Source organism: Symphalangus syndactylus, chromosome 20 (genome assembly GCF_028878055.3).
Source record: "Symphalangus syndactylus isolate Jambi chromosome 20, NHGRI_mSymSyn1-v2.1_pri, whole genome shotgun sequence".
NCBI lineage: Eukaryota > Metazoa > Chordata > Mammalia > Primates > Hylobatidae > Symphalangus > Symphalangus syndactylus.
The window spans coordinates 47,327,337-47,346,173 of NC_072442.2; the positions used below are offsets into that span (position 1 = coordinate 47,327,337).

At 45.1% G+C, this 18,837-nt stretch overlaps 1 protein-coding gene across 1 annotated transcript; it reads left to right on the top strand.

Annotated features, from left to right (window-relative positions):
* The first annotated feature begins 732 nt into the window (after positions 1-732).
* On the top strand, positions 733-3,127 carry LOC129470176 (C-Jun-amino-terminal kinase-interacting protein 1-like). The gene is given in 2 exon segments (XM_055257680.2): positions 733-1,539; positions 1,541-3,127. Coding segments are annotated over 2 exon segments (1,491 nt in total). The 5' UTR covers positions 733-876; the 3' UTR covers positions 2,369-3,127.
* The last annotated feature ends 15,710 nt before the right edge of the window (positions 3,128-18,837 follow it).

The following is an 18,837-nucleotide window of genomic DNA, read 5'->3' on the forward strand; positions in this document are numbered from 1 at the left end:
AAGGCAAAAATAGAGAAAGGAAAGACAGAAAAGAGAGAGAAAAAAGAGAGAAAGAAGGAAGGGAGAGGGAAGGAAGGAAAAGGAGGGAGGAAGGGAAAGGGAGGAAGGGAAAGGAAGAAAAGAAAGAAGAAAGAAGGAAGGAAGGAACGAAAAGAAAGAAAGAAAAAGAAAGAAAGGAGAAGAAAAGGAGGGAGGAAGGAAGAAAGGGAAAGAAGGAGGGAGGAAGGGAAATGAAGGGAAGAAAGAAAGAAAGAAAAGGAGGGAGGAAGGAAGGAGGGAGGGAAGGAAGGAAGAAAGGGAAAGAAGGAGGGAGGGAGTGACATGAAGAGAAGAAAGAAAGAAAGAAAGAAAGAAAGAAAGAAAGAAAGAAAGAAAGAAAGAAAGAAGAAAAGAAAAGAAAAGAAAAAAGAAAAAAGAAAAGAAAAGAAAAGAAAAGGGCTCTGAGGGCGGCGGCGGCGCGGGGAGCCAGTTGCAGGCAGAGATGCTGCAGATGGACCTGATCGACGCGACGGGGGACACTCCCGGGGCCGAGGACGACGAGGAGGGCGACGACGAGGAGCGCGCGGCCCGGCGGCCGGGAGCGGGGCCGCCCAAGGCCGAGTCCGGCCAGGAGCCGGCGTCCTGCGGCCAGGGCCAGAGAGCCGCGGCCAGGGCCAGAGAGCCAAGGCCAGAGCCAGGGCCCGGGCAGCGGGGACACGTACGGGCCCAAGCTGCCTACCACGCTCAACCTCTTTGCGCAGGTGCCACGGTCTCAGGACACACTGAATAATAATTCTCTGGGCAAAAAGCACAGTTGGCAGGATCGGGTGTCTCGATCATCCTCACCCCTGAAGACAGGGGAGGAGACACCACGGCATGAACACATCTGCCTGAGCGATGAGCTGCCCCCCAGAGCAGCCCCGCCCCCACCACAGATCGAGGCACCTCCACCAACAGCCCTTGCCCCGCAGCACAGCCACCCAGAAGGCATCTCCGGGTAGTCACCCTGCTGCCCCGCCTGGGGGTCGGGGCCACTCGCATCGAGACCGAATACATTACCAGGCCGATGTGCGACTAGGGGCCACTGAGGAGATCTACCTGACCCCAGTGCAGAGTCCCCCAGACCCTGCAGAGCCCACCTCCGCCTTCCTGCCGCCCACCGAGAGCCGGATGTGGGTCAGCTCCGATCCAGACCCTGCCGCCTACCCCTCCAAGGCAGGGCGGCCGCACCCCTCCATCAGTGAAGAGCAGGAGGTCTTCGGCTGCCTGTCGTCCCCAGAGCGGGCTGAGCCCCCGGGCGGAGGGTGGCGGGGGAGCCTGGGGGAGCCGCCGCCACCTCCACGGGCCTCTCTGAGCTCGGACACCAGCGCCCTGTCCTACGACTCTGTCAAGTACACGCTGGTGGTAGATGAGCACGCGCAGCTGGAGCTGGTGAGCCTGCGGCCGTGCTTCGGAGACTACAATGACGAGAGTGACTCGGCCACCGTCCACGACAACTGTGCCTCCGTCTCCTCGCCCTATGAGTCAGCCATCGGAGAGGAGTATGAGGAGCCCCCCCTGGCCCCAGCCTCCTGCCTGCCTCTCCGAGGACTCCACGCCTGACGAACCCGACGTCCATTTCTCCAAGAAGTTCCTGAACGTCCTCACGAGTGGCCGCTTCCGCTCCTCTAGTGCCGAGTCCTTCGGGCTGTTCTCCTGCATCATCAACGGGGAGGAGCAGGAGCAGACCCACCGGGCCATATTCAGGTTTGTGCCTCGACACGAAGACGAACTTGAGCTGGAGGTGGATGACCCTCTGCTAGTGGAGCTCCAGGCTGAAGACTACTGGTACGAAGCCTACAACATGCGCACTGGTGCCCGGGGCGTCTTTCCTGCCTATTACGCCATCGAGGTCACCAAGGAGCCCGAGCACATGGCAGCCCTGGCCAAAAACAGTGACTGGGTGGACCAGTTCCGGGTGAAGTTCCTGGGCTCAGTCCAGGTTCCCTATCACAAGAGCAATGACGTCCTCTGTGCCGCTATGCAAAAGATTGCCACCACCCGCCGGCTCACCGTGCACTTTAACCCGCCCTCCAGCTGTGTCCTGGAGATCAGCGTGCGGGGTGTGAAGATAGGTGTCAAGGCCGATGACTCCCAGGAGGCCAAGGGGAATAAATGTAGCCACTTTTTCCAGTTAAAAAACATCTCTTTCTGCGGATATCATCCAAAGAACAACAAGTACTTTGGGTTCATCACCAAGCACTCCGCCGACCACCGGTTTGCCTGCCACGTCTTTGTGTCTGAAGATCCCACCAAAGCCCTGGCAGAGTCCGTGGGGAGAGCATTCCAGCAGTTTTACAAGCAGTTTGTGGAGTACACCCGCCCCACAGAAGATATCTACCTGGAGTAGCCGCGCAGCCCTGCCCTCTGCGTCCCCCGGCCCTCAGGCCAGTGCCAGGACAGCTGGCTGCTGACAGGATGTGGCACTGCTTGAGGAGGGGCACCTGCCACCGCCAGGGGATGAGGAAGTGGGGGCCGCTGGCCCAGGGTAGGGGAGGGTGGGGCAATGGGGAGAGGCAAATGCAGTTTATTGTAATATATGGGATTAGATTCACCTATGGAGGACAGAGTGGGCTGCCTGGGGATTAGGAGGGACAGGGCTTGGGAAGCAGGTCTCCGGCAGAGAAGGATGTCCGTTCCAGGAGCACACGGCCCTGCCCCATCCTGGGCCTTACCTCCCCTGCCAGAGATCCGGCGCTCTGGCTCCTGCCTTGATGAATCCCGTGTCCAGCCTTGATGAAGCCTGTGCCACCTGCAAGTGCCTGCCCTGCCCCTGCCCCAACCCCCACCAAAGAGCCCTGAGCTCAGGCTGAGCCCAGCCACCTCCCAAGGACTTTCCAGTGAGGAAATGGCAACAAGTGGAGGTGAAGTCCCTGTTCTCAGCTCCGTCATCTGCGGGGCTTCTGGGTGGCTCCTGCCACTGACCTCACTGGCATGCTGGCCTGTGGCAGGCCTAGGACCTCAGCGGGGAGGAGGAGCTGCCGCAAGGCCCTGTCCCAGCAGGAGAGGGAGACTTCCTGACTGACACACGCTAGCCCCATCTTGGTCCTGTCACCCTGGCCCCAACTGTTAAAGTGCCATTTCCTGTCCAAAAAAAAAAAAAAGAAAAGGGAGCGAGGGAGGGTAGGAGGGAGGGAGGCAGGAAGGAAGGAAGAGAGGGAGGGAGGGAAGGGAGGAAGAAAGGGAAAGAAGGAGGGAGGGAGGGAAAGAAAGAAAGAAAGAAAGAAAGGAAGAAAGAAAGAAAGAAAGAAAGAAAGAAAGAAAGAAAGAAAGAGAGAAGAAAAGAATTAAAATTAAAAAACCATAAGGTTAAAGTAAACCCTTTTTCTTCATACAGATTAAAACACATGACTTCAAATTACAGCTTTGCTTCTTAATAGTTTGGTGATGTAGGACAAATTATGTAACCTCTCTGTGCCTCAGTTTCCTCATTTATAAAGTAGGGCAATAATAATATCTAGCACATAAGGCATTGTGAGGATTAAATGTGAAATGCTGATCACGAATACCTAGCAGCCCAATAGATACTCACTGTAATAATTATTATTTTTATAATTTCTGCAAAAGTATGGTGATGATTCATGGATTAACCTAAAGGCAGATTTTCTTTTATTTCTTCCTATTTCTTTTCTTTTTCTTGTTCACTTTAAAGAATTAAAAAGAAAATCGATTCCAGCATTTTGGAATAAAAATTTGCATCAAAAGGAATTTATTCATTTTATTGACATACAAATAAAATGTGATTTGTTTATTCAATAAACATTTATTAACTGTCCAGTAAATTTCAGACAACATGCCAGGCACAGGGATGACAACAACAATAAGATGTGGTCTCTGCCCTCAGGGAGCTGATAGTCCAGGAGACTGACAAGTAGACAGGTGATTACATGCAATGTAACAAAGGCTATGATATCATACAAGAAGACAAGTGGGAGTATGTGTGATAGGAGTATGGTTTTGACCAGTTCCTCCTCTTAGATTTATCCCTTTTTCTTTGGCTATAAAGCAAAAGAATTGGTCCTATTTTTTTCTTAACTTTGCAAATTAAACCATAAATTTTAATAACTTTATAAAGATAAAAGGCAAGCGGTCAGATGCAGTGGCCACGCCTATAATCCTAACACTTTGGGAGGATGAGGCAGGTGGATAACCTGAGGTCAGGAGTTCGAGACCAGCCTGGCCAACATTGCAAAACCCTGTCTCTACTAAAAATACAAAAATTAGCTGGGTGCGGTGGCAGGCACCTGTAATCCCAGCTACTCAGGAGGCTGAGGCAGGAGAATCACTTGAACCTGGGAGGCGGAGTTTGCAGTGAGCTGAGATGGAGCCATTGCTCTCCAGCCTGGGCTACAGAGCAAGACTCTGTCTCAAAATGAAACAAAACAAAACAAAAAATGAGCAACTTGAATTATGGAGGACACTAGAAATAGTGTTTCCTACAGAATCAGGGCTTCCTACCAACATAGTCACTTCTAGGGTTTTTGACCTGAAAAGTTCTGTGGCATATTTTTTCTTTGCTATCCCCCTTTTTTTTTTTTTCTATTTTTTCCCCTCTTTCTCTCCTCTACTTTATCTTCTACAGACCTAGGTAGTTCCCAAAGGAATAATGCTTTATGGAGTCTAATGGTGATTTATTAGGTAAAAACAGAAAACGATTTTTTTTAACCTACAAATTCCATACCAAAAAATGAATATAAACTTCTTATGCAGTTTCACACACGGAAAATGCAGGTTATTTTAATTCCATTGCATTTTTCAGAATTCTCAGTCGCAATCCTCTGACAGCTGTTGAAGATCCATATCTCTTTCAATTACTGACATTAAAATATCTGTAAGTACCATAGTACTCTCGTGAGTCATGAGATGATTTATGCTCTTTTTAAATTTTTCATCAAAGATTAAGTATTTTGCATTTAGGCTAAAAAGTCATAATTTAAATTTTAACTGAGCTATTGAAAAACATTATTGGCAAAGAAAAGGATTAAGAAAGGATGTGTAATGGTCGAGACAGCCAGCAGGGGAAAGAGAAGAGTGTTGAAGAACCCATATAGATTTGGAACATGTAGACACATGAAGGAATATTACTTAACCAAGAAAGCAAAGAGGAATAGGTGTTCATTATTCTGAAAAGGAAGAAAAGAGTAAATAATCAAGATGGGTGAATGCAATATGAAAGTGAGAAGTAAGATAATGGTAAAAAAAAAAAAACAAACAGTGTAAGACCCACTCTTGAATATCATTAATTTGATGATGCAAATCAACTTTAATTTCTTTGATAAGAGCTCTCTGGAATTTTGCGGCAAATAAACTGTCGAACTGGCTTGTTTTATAGGGAAGCCAAAATTGAAATAATCACATGTCCTTGAATTATCTTTTTAAGTACAGAACTTTTTATTGGGGTTCATATCATGAATGTTTCGGCTTTCTTCTTCAGAGACATGGGAACAACGCTAGTCCTACTTACAACACTTAAGAACATTCTCATGATGACTGTTGAACTGGAAAAACTGTAAGTTATTTTTTTCTGAGATTTATTTTCACCTTGTTGCATTTTTAGGTTTGTTTTATTATTTTCTTGTCAGGTTTATTGAGATATAATATTCATATACTAACATTCACCCGTTTTAAGTGTACAGTTTGATGAGTTTTGACAAATGTATAGTTACATAAGCACCACCACATTCCCAATATAAAGCATTTCTGTCACCTCAAAAAAGGCCCCTCATGTCCCTTTGTAGTCAATCACCTCCTCCCACCGTCAGCCCCTGTTAGCTACTAATCTGATTTCTGTTCCTATAGTTTTGCCTTTTCCAGAATATCTTATAAATGAAATCATATAGCATGTAGCCTCTTGTGTTTGGTTTCTTTCACTTAGCATAATTTTTTTTTTGAGATAGAGTCTCACTGTCTCCCAGGCTGCAGTGCAGCAGCACGACCTAGGCTCACTGCAACCTCCACCTCCCAGGTTCAAGTGATTCTCCTGCCTCAGCCTCCTGAGTAACTGGGATTACAGGTGCACGCCACCATGCCTGGCTAATTTTTGTATTTTTAGTAGAGATGAGGTTTCACCACGTTGGCCAGACTGGTTTCGAACTCCTAACCTCAAGTGATCCGCCCGCCTTGGCTTCCCAAAGTGCTAGGATTACAGGTGTGAGTCAACTCGCCTGGCCTCACTTATCATATTATTTTTTGAAATTATGCTGCCATCCATGTTGTTGCACCCATCACTACAGCTGGCCCTCCATATCTGCAGGTTCCTCATCCATGGATTCAACTAAACATTGATGGAGAATATTTGAAAAAAATGAAATATATAAAATAACTGTAAGACAATAAAAACAGTAGAAAATTTAAAATACACTATAATTATTTACGTACCATTTACACTGTATTAGGTATTTAAAGTATACCTGAGGCTATATACAAACATTATGTCACTTCTTAGAAAAGACATCCGCATCTGTGGACTTTGGTGTCTGCAGGGGGTCCTGGAGCCAATCCCCTGCAGACACCGAGGGACAACTATTCACTCCTTTTTATTGCTCAGTTGTGTGGAAACCCCATCTCTACTAAAAATACACAAATTAGCCAGGTGTGGTGGCACATGCCTGTAATCCCAGCTACTCAGGAGGCTGAGGCACGAGAAGTGCTTGAAACTGGGACGTGGAGGTTGCAGAGTCTCCTCTACACTTGCTGTCCTCCCTCCACTGCCACCTGACACACTCCTCCCCAGCAGTGGCCTCTTCATAGGCAAATTTAAGGAGCACCTTTCAGTCCTTGTCTTGCTTGACTTGGCCCTGATGTGTGAAACTCTTTTTTTTTGAGATGGAGTCTCGCTCTGTCTCCCAGGCTGGAGTGCAGTGGCATGATCTCGGCTCACTGCAACCTCCATCTCCTGGGTTTTACGCCATTCTCCTGCCTCAGCCTCCCGAGTAGCTGGGACTACAGGCATGCACCACCTACCCCCGGCTAATTTTTTTTGTATTTTTAGTAGAGATGGGGTTTCACCGTGTTAGCCAGGATGGTCTCGAACTCCTGAACTTGTGATCCGCCCGCCTCGGCCTCCCAAAGTGCTGGGATTACAGGCATGAGCCACCGCGCCCAGCTGAAATTCTTGATGAATCTTTCTTCTGGAAACGCACTCTTTCTTTGCTTCCAGGAAATCTTTTTCTTGGTTCTCCAGACAACTTCTTAGACTCCTTGACCAATTCCTTCTTGTTGCCAACCATGGAAACAAACCAGCCCTACCTAAGCAAAACACATTAAAACTCCCTAGAAAGATACAGAGGAGGGGGTGCCCACTAAACCACTAAAGAGACAGGAGGTGGGGAGCTGTAGGACCAGGTTTGGGAACCTGCAAGAATCAAGACCAGAGCCCCTGAAATAGCAAGAAGCTGGAAGCACAGCAACTGTCAGAGCCAGATGGCCGTCACTGCAGTCAGCGCCTCTGATTGTTTGTTTGTTTTGAGATGGAGTCTCGCTCTGTTGCCCAGGCTGGCGTGCAGTGGCATGATCTCAGCTCACTGCAACCTCCACCTCCCGGGTTCAAGCAATTATCCTGCCTCAGCCTCCCGAGTAACTGGGACTACAGGAGCCTGCCACCATGCCCGACTAGTTCTTCATATTTTTAATAGAGATGGGGTTTCACCATGTTGGTCAGGGTGGTCTCGAACTCCTGACCCCAGGTGATCCACTTGCCTTGGCCTCCCAAAGTGCTGGGATTACAGGCATGAGCCACCATACCTGGCCAGTTTTTGTGTATTTTGTAGAGACTGGTTTTGCCATGTTGGCCAGGCTGGTCTTAAACTCCTGACCTCAAGTGATCCATCCACCTCCACCTCCCAAAGTGCTGGGATTACAGGCATGAACCACTGTGCCCAGCCACCTCTGATAGTTTTCATCGTCCTCCGGCCACTTGCTCCCAAATCAAGGTTCCAGACAAAAGCTTATTACAAGTAGTCCAGCTTTGGCCAGGCTCAGTGTGATGGTTAATACTGAATGTAAACTTGATTGGATTGAAGGATACAAAGTATTGATCTTGGGTGTGTCTGTGAGGGTGTTCCCAAGGGAGATTAACAGTTGAGTCAGTGGGCTGATAAAGGCAGACCCACTCTTAATCTGGGTGGGCACAAGCTAAACAGCTGCCAGCAAGGCTAGAATATAAGCAGGCAGAAAAATGTGAGAGACTGGCTTAGCCTCCCAGCCAACATCTTTCTCCTGTGCTGGATGCTTCCTACCCTCCAACGTTGGACTCCAAGTTCTTCAGTTTTGGAACTCAGACTGGCTCTCCTTGCTCCTCAGCCTGCAGACGGCCTATTGTGGGAGCTTGTGATCCTGTGAGTTAATACTTAATAAACTCCTATATATATTCCATTAATTCTGTCCCTCTAGAGAACCCTGACTAATATGGTCAGGGACTCACACCTGTAATCCCAGTACTTTGGGAGGCTCAGGCAGGAGGATGGCTTGAGCCCCAGAGTCTTTTCTCCTTCTTGTCCTTCTCTTCCCTTCCCCTTCCTCCTCTTCCTCTTCCTTCTCTTCCTCTTCCTCTTCTTCCTCTTCCTCCTGTTCCTCTCCTTCCTCTTCCTCTTCTTCCTCTTGTTTGTTTGAGAAAGGTTCTCACTCTGTTGCCAAGGCTGGATTGTAGTGGCACAATCGTGACTCACTGCTTCTCAGCCTCCTGAGAGCCCAGGAGTTTGAGGCTGCAGTGAGCTGTGATCGCACCACCACACTCCTGCCTGGGTGACAGAGCAAGACCCTGTCTCAAAAAACAAACAAAAAACTCTGGTATGATAGAGGCGAATTGTGATTTATCCTGATAATTCTGCTTACTTTAGTCCCGTGTTCTCAACTGGGCCAATTTTGCTCCCCAAGTGACATTTGGCAATATCTGGGCAGAGGTCAAGGACGCTGCTTAACATCTTCTTTTTTTTTTTTTTTGAGACACAGTTTTGCTCTTGTTGCCCAGGCTGGAGTGCAATGGCACGATCTCGGCTCACTGCAACCTCTGTCTCCCGGGTTCAAGTGATTCTCCTGCCTCAGCCTCCCGAGTAGCTGGGATTATGGGCATGCACCACCACGCCTGGCTAATTTTGTATTTTTAGTAGAGACGGGGTTTCTCCATGTTGGTCAGGCTGGTCTCAAACTCCTGACTCAGGTGATCAGCCCGCCTCGGCCTCCCAAAGTGCTGGGATTACAGGTGTGAGCCACCTCACCCGGCCTGCTTAACGTCTTAAAACACACAGGACAGTTCCCCCACAAAAAAAAATGATGATCCAGCCGAAAATGTCAACAGTCTCAAGGTGAAGAAATTGCCGTAAAGGCTTGGTAAACAGGGATGGTATGACGACATTATTGATAGACCACATTAAAATATTTAGGGCCATATCCATTATCCCTGTTTTTATGATTTCTTCTTTGTCCCCATGCAGTTTCAGGGGCAAAATAAGGGAGTAAGTCAAAGGTGGTTCCCAATAGACATCTGGGAATCTTAGGGTGTAATATGGCCCTCATGGAGGCCCTTGCTGAGCTTAGGGCCTGATTCTGGAATCCTAGCATTGCCAAGAGAGGCAGGCTGGCAGGTGAGAAGACAAATAATGAGAGAACCCACATGTGTTGGAATTCATTTGATGGTATCTAAGCTGGGGTGATTGTCCCCACTAGCATTACATGATTATGGATCCAGTTATTTGGAGAAATCCATTTCCTCCACAGGGAATATATATTACATTAGAACCAAAGATGGAATCCTTAGTAAATGGAATAATTTGGCAAAATTCAGTTGTCTGAAATTTTTGCATAAAATTCTCTTTTTTATTTTCATTGAGCCAAATAAATAAAGTATCAGGTATTTACTAGCGTCACCATTCATTGATTTATTGATTTTTTTTTTTTTTCAGACAGGATCTCGCTCTGTCACCCACGTTGGAGTGCAATGGCGTAATCTCAGTTCACTGCAACCTCCACTTCCTGGGCTTAAGTGATTCTCCCATGTCAGCCTCCCAAGTAGCTGGAAATACAGGCGTGTGCCACCATGCCCGGCTAATTTTTGTATTTTTTGTAGAGATGGGATTTCATCATGTTTCCCAGGCTGGGTTTTTTTTTTTTTTTTTTCAAATGTCTTAGGGATTTTGCTTTATTATTTCCTTGATATCCACAGCAGAAGTTCAGAGGTATAACTTCAACATTAACAGGTGAAAAGTTCTACAATGACTCGTTGCACTCCATCACATTAGAATAATTGAACTATAATTTCCATACAACACAGGAAAACTACAGTATTTAGTGACAACTGAAAGATACCTGATAAATAAATATATCAACTTACTATTCATGAAAAGAATGGAGCTGGTTATTTCAGCTGTAAAAGGGCAAAGCAAAAAGACCATTTTCTAGCCATTTAAAAGTTACTCAAAAAATTGATACAATGGAGTGGAAAGGAAAACAAAAAAGATCGTAAGCATCTTTAACAATGTTCTTGCATTCTACTGATACACAGACCTCTAGGGTTTCAGTTGACACAATCAAGTTCAACTTATACTGACAGAAAATATTAAAAACCTTCCTATTGAGTTTTTAATATCAAACAGGGAGGTTAGTAAGTTGTTTTCTGACTCTTCTACAAAAAATGTCTAGAAGAGGGACAGGGAATGTAGTGTGCACCACTTATTATTATTCTAAGTAATAATTTTTACTTACGAGGTCATAAAGAGTGCAAAGGGCTTAGTGATGCATCCTATTCTTTACTTTCGGACAGTAGCACCCTCAGATGGTATTTTTATTGGTTTGTTTTATATCCTCCTTTTCCATTTGCCCTTCTGTTTTGAAGTGCTTTTTCTTAAAACTTAAGTTCTTTGCCTCCATTTTCTTATAAACCCAATTTCCTCTTTAGTGCAACTCTACCATTTGAAAGGAACCTTTCTATTGTAATTCACAAGCTGTGAGTAACCGCTATGTAATTCTTTCCAAGGTTTAATAAACTGAGAGATGATTTGAACCAACAGAGGTAGGGGAGGATTAGAAGACGGATGTAAGTGACCACAGATCTTAGAGGCGGCCAACAGAGGGCGCTGCTCCAAGGTGAAGGTCGCACCCTGCGAGGCCATCCTTTTTTGTAGGACCAGACTGGGGTGTGAGGACAGTTCCTCATCCTCACAATGACAGACCCGTGTTCTGGGTGTGGATTTGCCTCCCTTGCCTGCGGGACTTCTGCTAGCACTGCCGTTCCTAGACTCAGACAATGCTAGAATGAGTCCAGGAACCGAGGAGAGGAGATGGGAGTGGCTCCTCCCACTGTGGCCCCTAATAATTCACATGAAGAATTTTTGTTTTCCTTGCCAGGGACCCGGGACTCAGTGGGTCCAGAGGTCCTAGTGCCAAAGGAAGAAATGTGTAGATCAGGAAATACTATTGTGGTTTTATTCAACTGGAAGCCGAGGCTGGCCATTTATTTTATGTATGTATGTATGTATGTATGTATTTATTTATTTATTTGTTTATTTATTTAGAGACAGAATCTCACTCTTGTTTCCCAGGCTCCCAGGCTCAAGCGATCCTCCTGCCTTAGCCTCCTGAGTAGCTGGTACTACAGGCGCATGCCACCTTGCCCAGATAATTTTTTTTTCTTTTTTTTTTTTGAGACGCAGTCTCATTTTGTTGCCCAGGCTAGAGTGCAGTGGCGCGGTCTTGGGTCACTGCAACCTCTGCCTCCTGGGTTGAAGCGATTCTCCTGTCTCAGCCTCCAGTGTAGCTGGGATTACCGGCATGTGCCACCACGCCTGGCAATTTTTTTTTTTTTTTTTTTTTAGTAGAGGCGGGGTTTCACCATGTTGACCAGGCTGGTCTCAACTCCTGACCTTGTGATCCGCCTGCCTCAGCCTCCCAAAGTGCTGGGATTGCAGACATAAGCCACCGTGCCTTTTTTTTTTTTTTCTAACAGAGTCTCTGTCACCCAGGCTGGAGTGCAGTGGTGCGATCTCAGCTCACTGCAACCTCTGCCTCCTGGGTTCAAGCAATTCTCCTGCCTTAGCCTCCCAAGTAGCTGGGATTATAGGCGTGTGCCACTATGCCCAGCTAATTTTTGTATTTTTAGTAGAGGTGGGGTTTCACCATGTTGGCCAGGCTGGTCTTAAACTCCTGACTTCAGGTGATCCACCCACCTTGGCCTCCCAAAGTGCTGGGATTATGGGTGTGAGCCATCAAGCCCAGCCCTGCCTAGCTAATTTTTACACTATGGGCAAGTATGTTGCCCAAGGGTGCTGTGGAACTCCTGGGCTCAAGTGATCTTCCTTCCTTGGCCTCCCAATGTGCTTGGATTACAAGCATGAGCTACCTTGCCCAGCCGAAGCTGGCCATTTAGAGTTCCTCATGCTGCTGAATCAATAAGATGGAAGGCGGCTACTATTATGGGCTAAGTGTTTGCATCCTCTCCAAATTCTTTTTTTTTTTTTTTTTTTGAGATAGAGTTTTGCTCTTGTTGCCCAGGCTAGAGTGCAGTGGTGCGATCTCTGCTCAGGCAACCTCCACCTCCCAGGTTCAAGTGATTCTCCTGCCTCAGCCTCCCGAGTAGCTGGGATTACAGGCATACGCCACCACACCCAGCTAATTTTGTATTTTTAGTAGAGATGGGGTTTCTCCATGTTGGTCAGGCTGGTCTCAAACTCCCGACCTCAGGTGATCTGCTGACCTCGGCCTCCCAAAGTGCTGGGATTACAGGCATGAGCCACCGTGCCTGGCTCCCAAATTGTGCTGGAGTACAGTGGCATGATCTTGGGCCACTGCAAGCTCTGCTTCTTGGGTTCACACCATTCTCCTGCCTCAGCCTCCCGAGTAGCTGGGACTACAGGCGCCCGCCAACACGCCCGGCTAATTTTTTGTATTTTTTTTTTAGTAGAGACGGGGTTTCACCGTGTTAGCCAGGATGGTCTCGATCTCCTGACCTTGTGATCCGCCCGCCTCGGCCTCCCAAAGTGCTGGGATTACAGGCTTGAGCCACCGCGCCCGGCCAGTCTCTTTAGTTTGTAAACAATAGGTTTAAGTGACATCTTTATGTACAAAAAGGAATGGGCTTCATTAGATAAAATTAAGCCAGAATAACCTGCACACCTGAGCCTGTAATAAGAAAGAATTGGGAACGGTAGCAACATCTTTCTTTTAAGAAACCAAGGTCTGGGAAAGGTTTTGCATAGCAGGGAAACATTAAAAGGAAGGAAACTTTTAAAAGCAATAATTAGATAAATTCCAGAAGTTGATAGGACAAAGCTAATATGAGTTAGAATAAAATCTAGTAAAATTTTTGCAAAGCTGCATAATCCAGCTATAGCAGATTTTATAGAAGCTATTACCACAATGCAGTAATACAATGTGTAAGAACATTGAAAGGAAGAACATGCAAAATACATCTTCCTCATTTTCTTGCTATTGCTTACACTACTTTTCCTTACATGGAAGAAACAAACAAACCAACCAACAAGCAAAAAACAAAGCCAATAAACAAATAACACAGAGGATGAGATCATCTAAAAAAAATGTCCTTCATAAAATATAAGTAGCTGTCTGTAATTGGTAATTTGCCCGGTATCACAGAACGTACAGATGAAGGCAATGTGTATCTTGTCGCATTACCTTTTTCGTTAGTATGATCAATTGATGCAACAGGATTAGCACCCCTGAAGATTTTTCTCTGACGTGATGACAATTGACTGGAAATGATAAAACGAGGGGCCACTGCTGTCCTGGGAGAATTCCAGGTACAATTAGATTCTTTTGCCTTTCGTGACCTTGCAGCCCTCCCTCCCCACAGAGGCTTACAGATAATCATTAGCACGCATTCAAAGACACCTCTGTCTGTGGGAGAAAAACTATCTCCATTTATTTTGTTTCACATACATCCATAGTTGAATTTTAATACAAAAAGAAAAATTAGAATCTGACAAATGTTTACAAAGAAGATACCTTCAAATAGATTTCACTCATTTTAACCTGATGTGGAGTAATTGACAAATTGTACTGTTATATTCAAGGCAACAGAGTCTGTAGTCCAGGACCACTTAGCCCAATCTTTATGCAAGCTTGATTTTAATCTGCCATGAACAATAAACTCATTGTTGATTCACAGTTGTGTGTGTGTGTGCACATGTGTACATAGCAGCTCCTTTCATAGAAAGAAAAGACATCTAGAGGTTGTCTTGTACTTTTACGTACAGGAATCATGATAAGATACGGATGGATTATATGTAACTGTGGCTGGATTTATAAGAAAAAATAATTAGTTGACAAATGAGGGCAACAATAAAAAAGCATGTTTTTTGCAACAATAAATAAATACAGTCAAAAGTTTTCTTTGAGACTCTAAACCAGCTTCTTCACTGAAGAGCAGAAGTGGCATTTCCATGGAGTTATACTTGACCCCCAGAGTATCATTTTTTCTTGCTTTCTTTTTCTTTTCTTTTTTTAATAAACAAAGTTTTCTCGCTTCTGCCACGATAATAAAACCATTTGATCTTGACAAGATAATGGTGTCGTTGACTTTTCTTTTTTCATTTTCTTTTCTTCCTTTTTTTGTTTTTGAGATGGAGTTTTGCTCTTGTCACCCAGGCTGGAGTGCAATGGCTCAATCTCGGCTCAATACAACCTCTGCCTCCCGGGTTCAAGCGATTCTCCTGCCTCAGCCTCCCAAGTAGCTGGGATTACAGGCATGGGCCACCATGCACAGCTAATTTTGTATTTTTAGTAGAGACGGGGTTTCTCCATATTGGTCATGCTGGTCTCGAACTCCCGACCTCAGATGATCCACCCGCCTCAGCCTCCCAAAGTGCTGGGATTACAGGCGTGAGCCATTGCACCTGGCAACTTTGCTTTTTTCTTGCCCATTGGATAAAATTGGCCAATAATATAATTGGACTGTTATGATCAATAAAAACAAAGTTTAGGTCAAGTCTTGTCAGGATAGCCTGAGTAAAAACATCTGGCTCCTTAATTGAAAATAGTTCAGGCAACAAGATTCTTTTTTTTTTTTGAGACGGAGTCTCGCTCTGTCGCCCAGGCTGGAGTGCAGTGGCGCAATCTCGGCTCACTGCAAGCTCCGCCTCCTGGGTATTCTTTCTGTGTTTTATGTTAGGTTAACATGCTGAACTTTAGGAAGCTGTAGACTGCAGTTTGTTGTTGTGAGACCTACAGAATATAGAAAAAAGGGAACAATTGAGCACTTTTCATTTTTGAAAACGATGCTTTATGCGGATGCCAAAGTCAATCAGTCTGGGAGAAGCAGCCATGTTCTTTCATTCACCCTTGGCAAGCGAATAGAAAAGAACAGTTAAGAAATTTTTAACCTATAATATTAAAACTTTTCACTGTACACTAAGCATAATAGTTCACTGGAAAAAGCCAATATTTAAAATATATATGTATATATATTTGTCTAATAAAGATTACAACATTTTCAGGCAACTGGACAAATACAGATATTTACAGAAGCATTACCATTGTGGTGAAAGGTGTGTGTGTGTGTGTATGTGTGTGTTTATTTACACAGACGAGGGGACTATAAAGGGAAAAGTTATGCTAAAACAAAAGAAAAAGCAATTTTAAAATCACATTTTTCTATTAAAGTCCAGAAAGTCTCCCAGTTTCACACAGTTTTATTCACAACTTTTTATTTTTTGAGACAAAGTCTCGCTTTTGTCCCCAGGCTGTAGTGCAAAGGCGCGATCTCGGCTCACTGCAACCTCTGCCTCCCAGATTCAAGCGTTTCTCCTGCCTCAGCCTCCCGAGTAGCTGGGATTACAGGTGCCTGCCACCATGCTCGGCTAATTTTTGCACTTTTTGTAGAGACGAGGTTTCACCATGTTGGCCAGGCTGGTCGCAAACTCCTGACCTCAGGTGATCCGCCTGCCTCGGCCTCCCAAAGTGCTGGGATTACAGGCGTGAGCCACTGAGCCTGGCCTCACAACTTTTGTTAGTAAACCAAATTACTGTACAGTTACCAGGACTAAGTCAAAGGACTTTATATTGCAATAGCAGATAAATACAGTATTCCAATAGTTTACAATTTTTAAATACATTGTTCCACGTGGCTGCTAGAATAAATTGTTTACCACTACACATCTTTAACATTAAAAAATTATATTAGCTAACTTAACTTTTTGGGGGGCAATTTTGAATTAGGTAATCATGAGGTACAATAAAACAGTGACCCCAACATCCAGTTCTGATTCCAGGTAAAAATTCAGACTAAAGATATCGCAATCTGTAAGAAAAGAAAGAATATGGATGGTATAACTGATGAATTATAACAAAGTGCAGTAATGAAAACAATGTGCAAACAATGCTGGAGATCCTAAATTAAAATGGGAAAATATGGCAAAGGAAATTCTGGAAATCCATAATAAAATCAAGTTTCAATAACTGGCTAGTGATGTTTCATTCTGCCTTAAATCCGGAAAGCAATAGAAATTCCCTAAAAATGCAACAGCAAGTTGTCTTTACACAATTCTTTGCATTGTAATTTTTTCTTTTTTTTTCTTTCTTTTTTTTTTTTTGATTTGTTTGTTTTGAGACAGGGTCTCACTCTGTAGCCCAGTCTGGAGTGCAGTGGTGCAATCATGGCTCACTGCAGCCTCAACCTCCAGGGCTCAGGTGATCCTCCTACCTCAGCCTCCTGGGTAGCTGGGACTACAGGCACGTGCCACCATGCTCGGCTAATTTTTTGTAATTTTTGTAGAGATGGGGTTTCCCCATGTTGCCCAGGCTGGTCTCAAACTCCTGGGCTCAAGTGAGCTGCCTGCCTCGGCTTCTCAAAGTGTTGAGATCACAGGCGTGAGCCACTGCACACAGCCTAATTTGTTTATTTAAGCAGAATTGAGCAAACATCTCCATTCAGCTCCCATGTGCTTTATTGAAAATTATGTCAACTTGAGTATATTAAAAAGCTACATAAAATAACCAGGTGGCAAGAAGACATCCTAAGTGGCCCCTTCACTGTGCAGGCCCAGCCTAGGTCTCCTTTGCTCCTTTACCAAATTCCCTTTGTCTTGCCACAGGCCCCAGGACCTCCAGGCAATTTCCTCTCCTTCATCATCAGTTGCCAGCAGTCATCCTCCGGGCTCTGCCGGCAAGCTGGCAGCAGGGTAGGATTCACACCCCTTGGCCTCTACCTCACAGTTACCACCAAAGGCCTTTCCAATTTAAAAAAGCAATTTTAGAAATTTAACCGGAGGAATAACCACCATGTACAAATCAAAAAGCATAGAGGGGCTTATAATGAGAAGTTGTGCTCCTCTGTCCTACCTTAACTCCGTCTGAAATCCAGGCTCCCTATGATCAATCCCCTTGAATTTTCAGTTCTCTGGGTAGATTTCTTTTTTTTTTTTTTTTTTTTTTGAGACGGAGTCTCGCTCTGTCGCCCAGGCTGGAGTGCAGTGGCGCAATCTCGGCTCACTGCGAGCTCTGCCTCCCGGCTTCACGCCATTCTCCTGCCTCAGCCTCTCTGAGTAGCTGGGACTGCAGGCGCCCGCCACCACGCCCGGCTAATTTTTTGTATTTTTAGTAGAGACGGGGTTTCACCGTGGTCTCGATCTCCTGACCTCGTGATCCGCCCGCCTTGGCGTCCCAAAGTGCTGGGATTACAAGCGTGAGCCACCGCGCCCGGCCACATCCATTTTCTTAGCCTCCTTTTCTGCGATGCCAACATATTCTCCATGATACCAGTTAGTACAAAGATCACAGCCAATATAGAACCTAAAAGTATTCACAATGAAAATGACAATGTGATTGTCATTTTGAGCTGCATGGTACTTAAATCTGTCTTCCCTGCCTTGCTTCATTTTTTTACAGGATAACTTCCTGCTATGAGTCAGCTAAACATTCCTGAATCCAACCATTCTACCCCCGGCAAACTCCAGTATCTGATGCTCTATCACATGTGGAAACAAAGTCACTCACATCGGTTTCAACAAGTACACTGCTTAGTGAAATATGAGTCTTTGAAAACATACTGGAATTTGAAAAAATAAACCACACACTGATGGTAATGTCTTCCTCTGAATGAATGTGTGTAAAACTGTAACAGGCACAAAAACCAATGCCAAAGAATCAAAGACTTACATCTGTCAAACCTATTCCACAGAAGCCATTTCAATATCAGGGCTATTTCTTAGGTAGGTCTGAAAATGTATCTCACAATTTAAATTTGAAAACAAAGCAAAGCACAAACACCAAGTAGAAGTTACACTACAAGGACCATGCAGGTCAGCCAGGTGTAGAAGATAAATGGTCAAAATATGCTATGAAGAAGAAAACTAAGAAAGGTACATAGAGCAATTCAATCTCTACCAGGTTTTCTGAATAAACATTGGAATTTAATCGAATTAAAAATAACTTCTCATAATGGAATATGGCATGGGCCAGTTTTTCAGTTAATATAATGTTTGTGACAATGTGGGCAGTGGCCTGGCTAATTAACAGGCAGGGAACATGGAAGGAGCTGCTTCAGTTCAACATCTGGGACATGGTGTGGGGAACGATGCAAGGATAGTTATCCAGAACCTGTCTACACTGCTTGGCAGGGTCTACACTGCTTGGCAAGGTGGAGCTGTATAAGTGTGTGATTGTGGAGTGCAGAGTGGCCTCTGTAATAAAAGACCTAATGACAAAAGTAAAAGTAAGTGTAACAAACGCTTATACAGTGTGTCTACAAGTGTTGATAGGCACAGTGTAGGAACATCATGTCAAAGCCATAGTGAGAATTACCATGAATCACAGGCAACCAGGCTGGCCTTGCTGATACCATTGGCACTCCTAGCTCTACCAAGGCATTTCTTG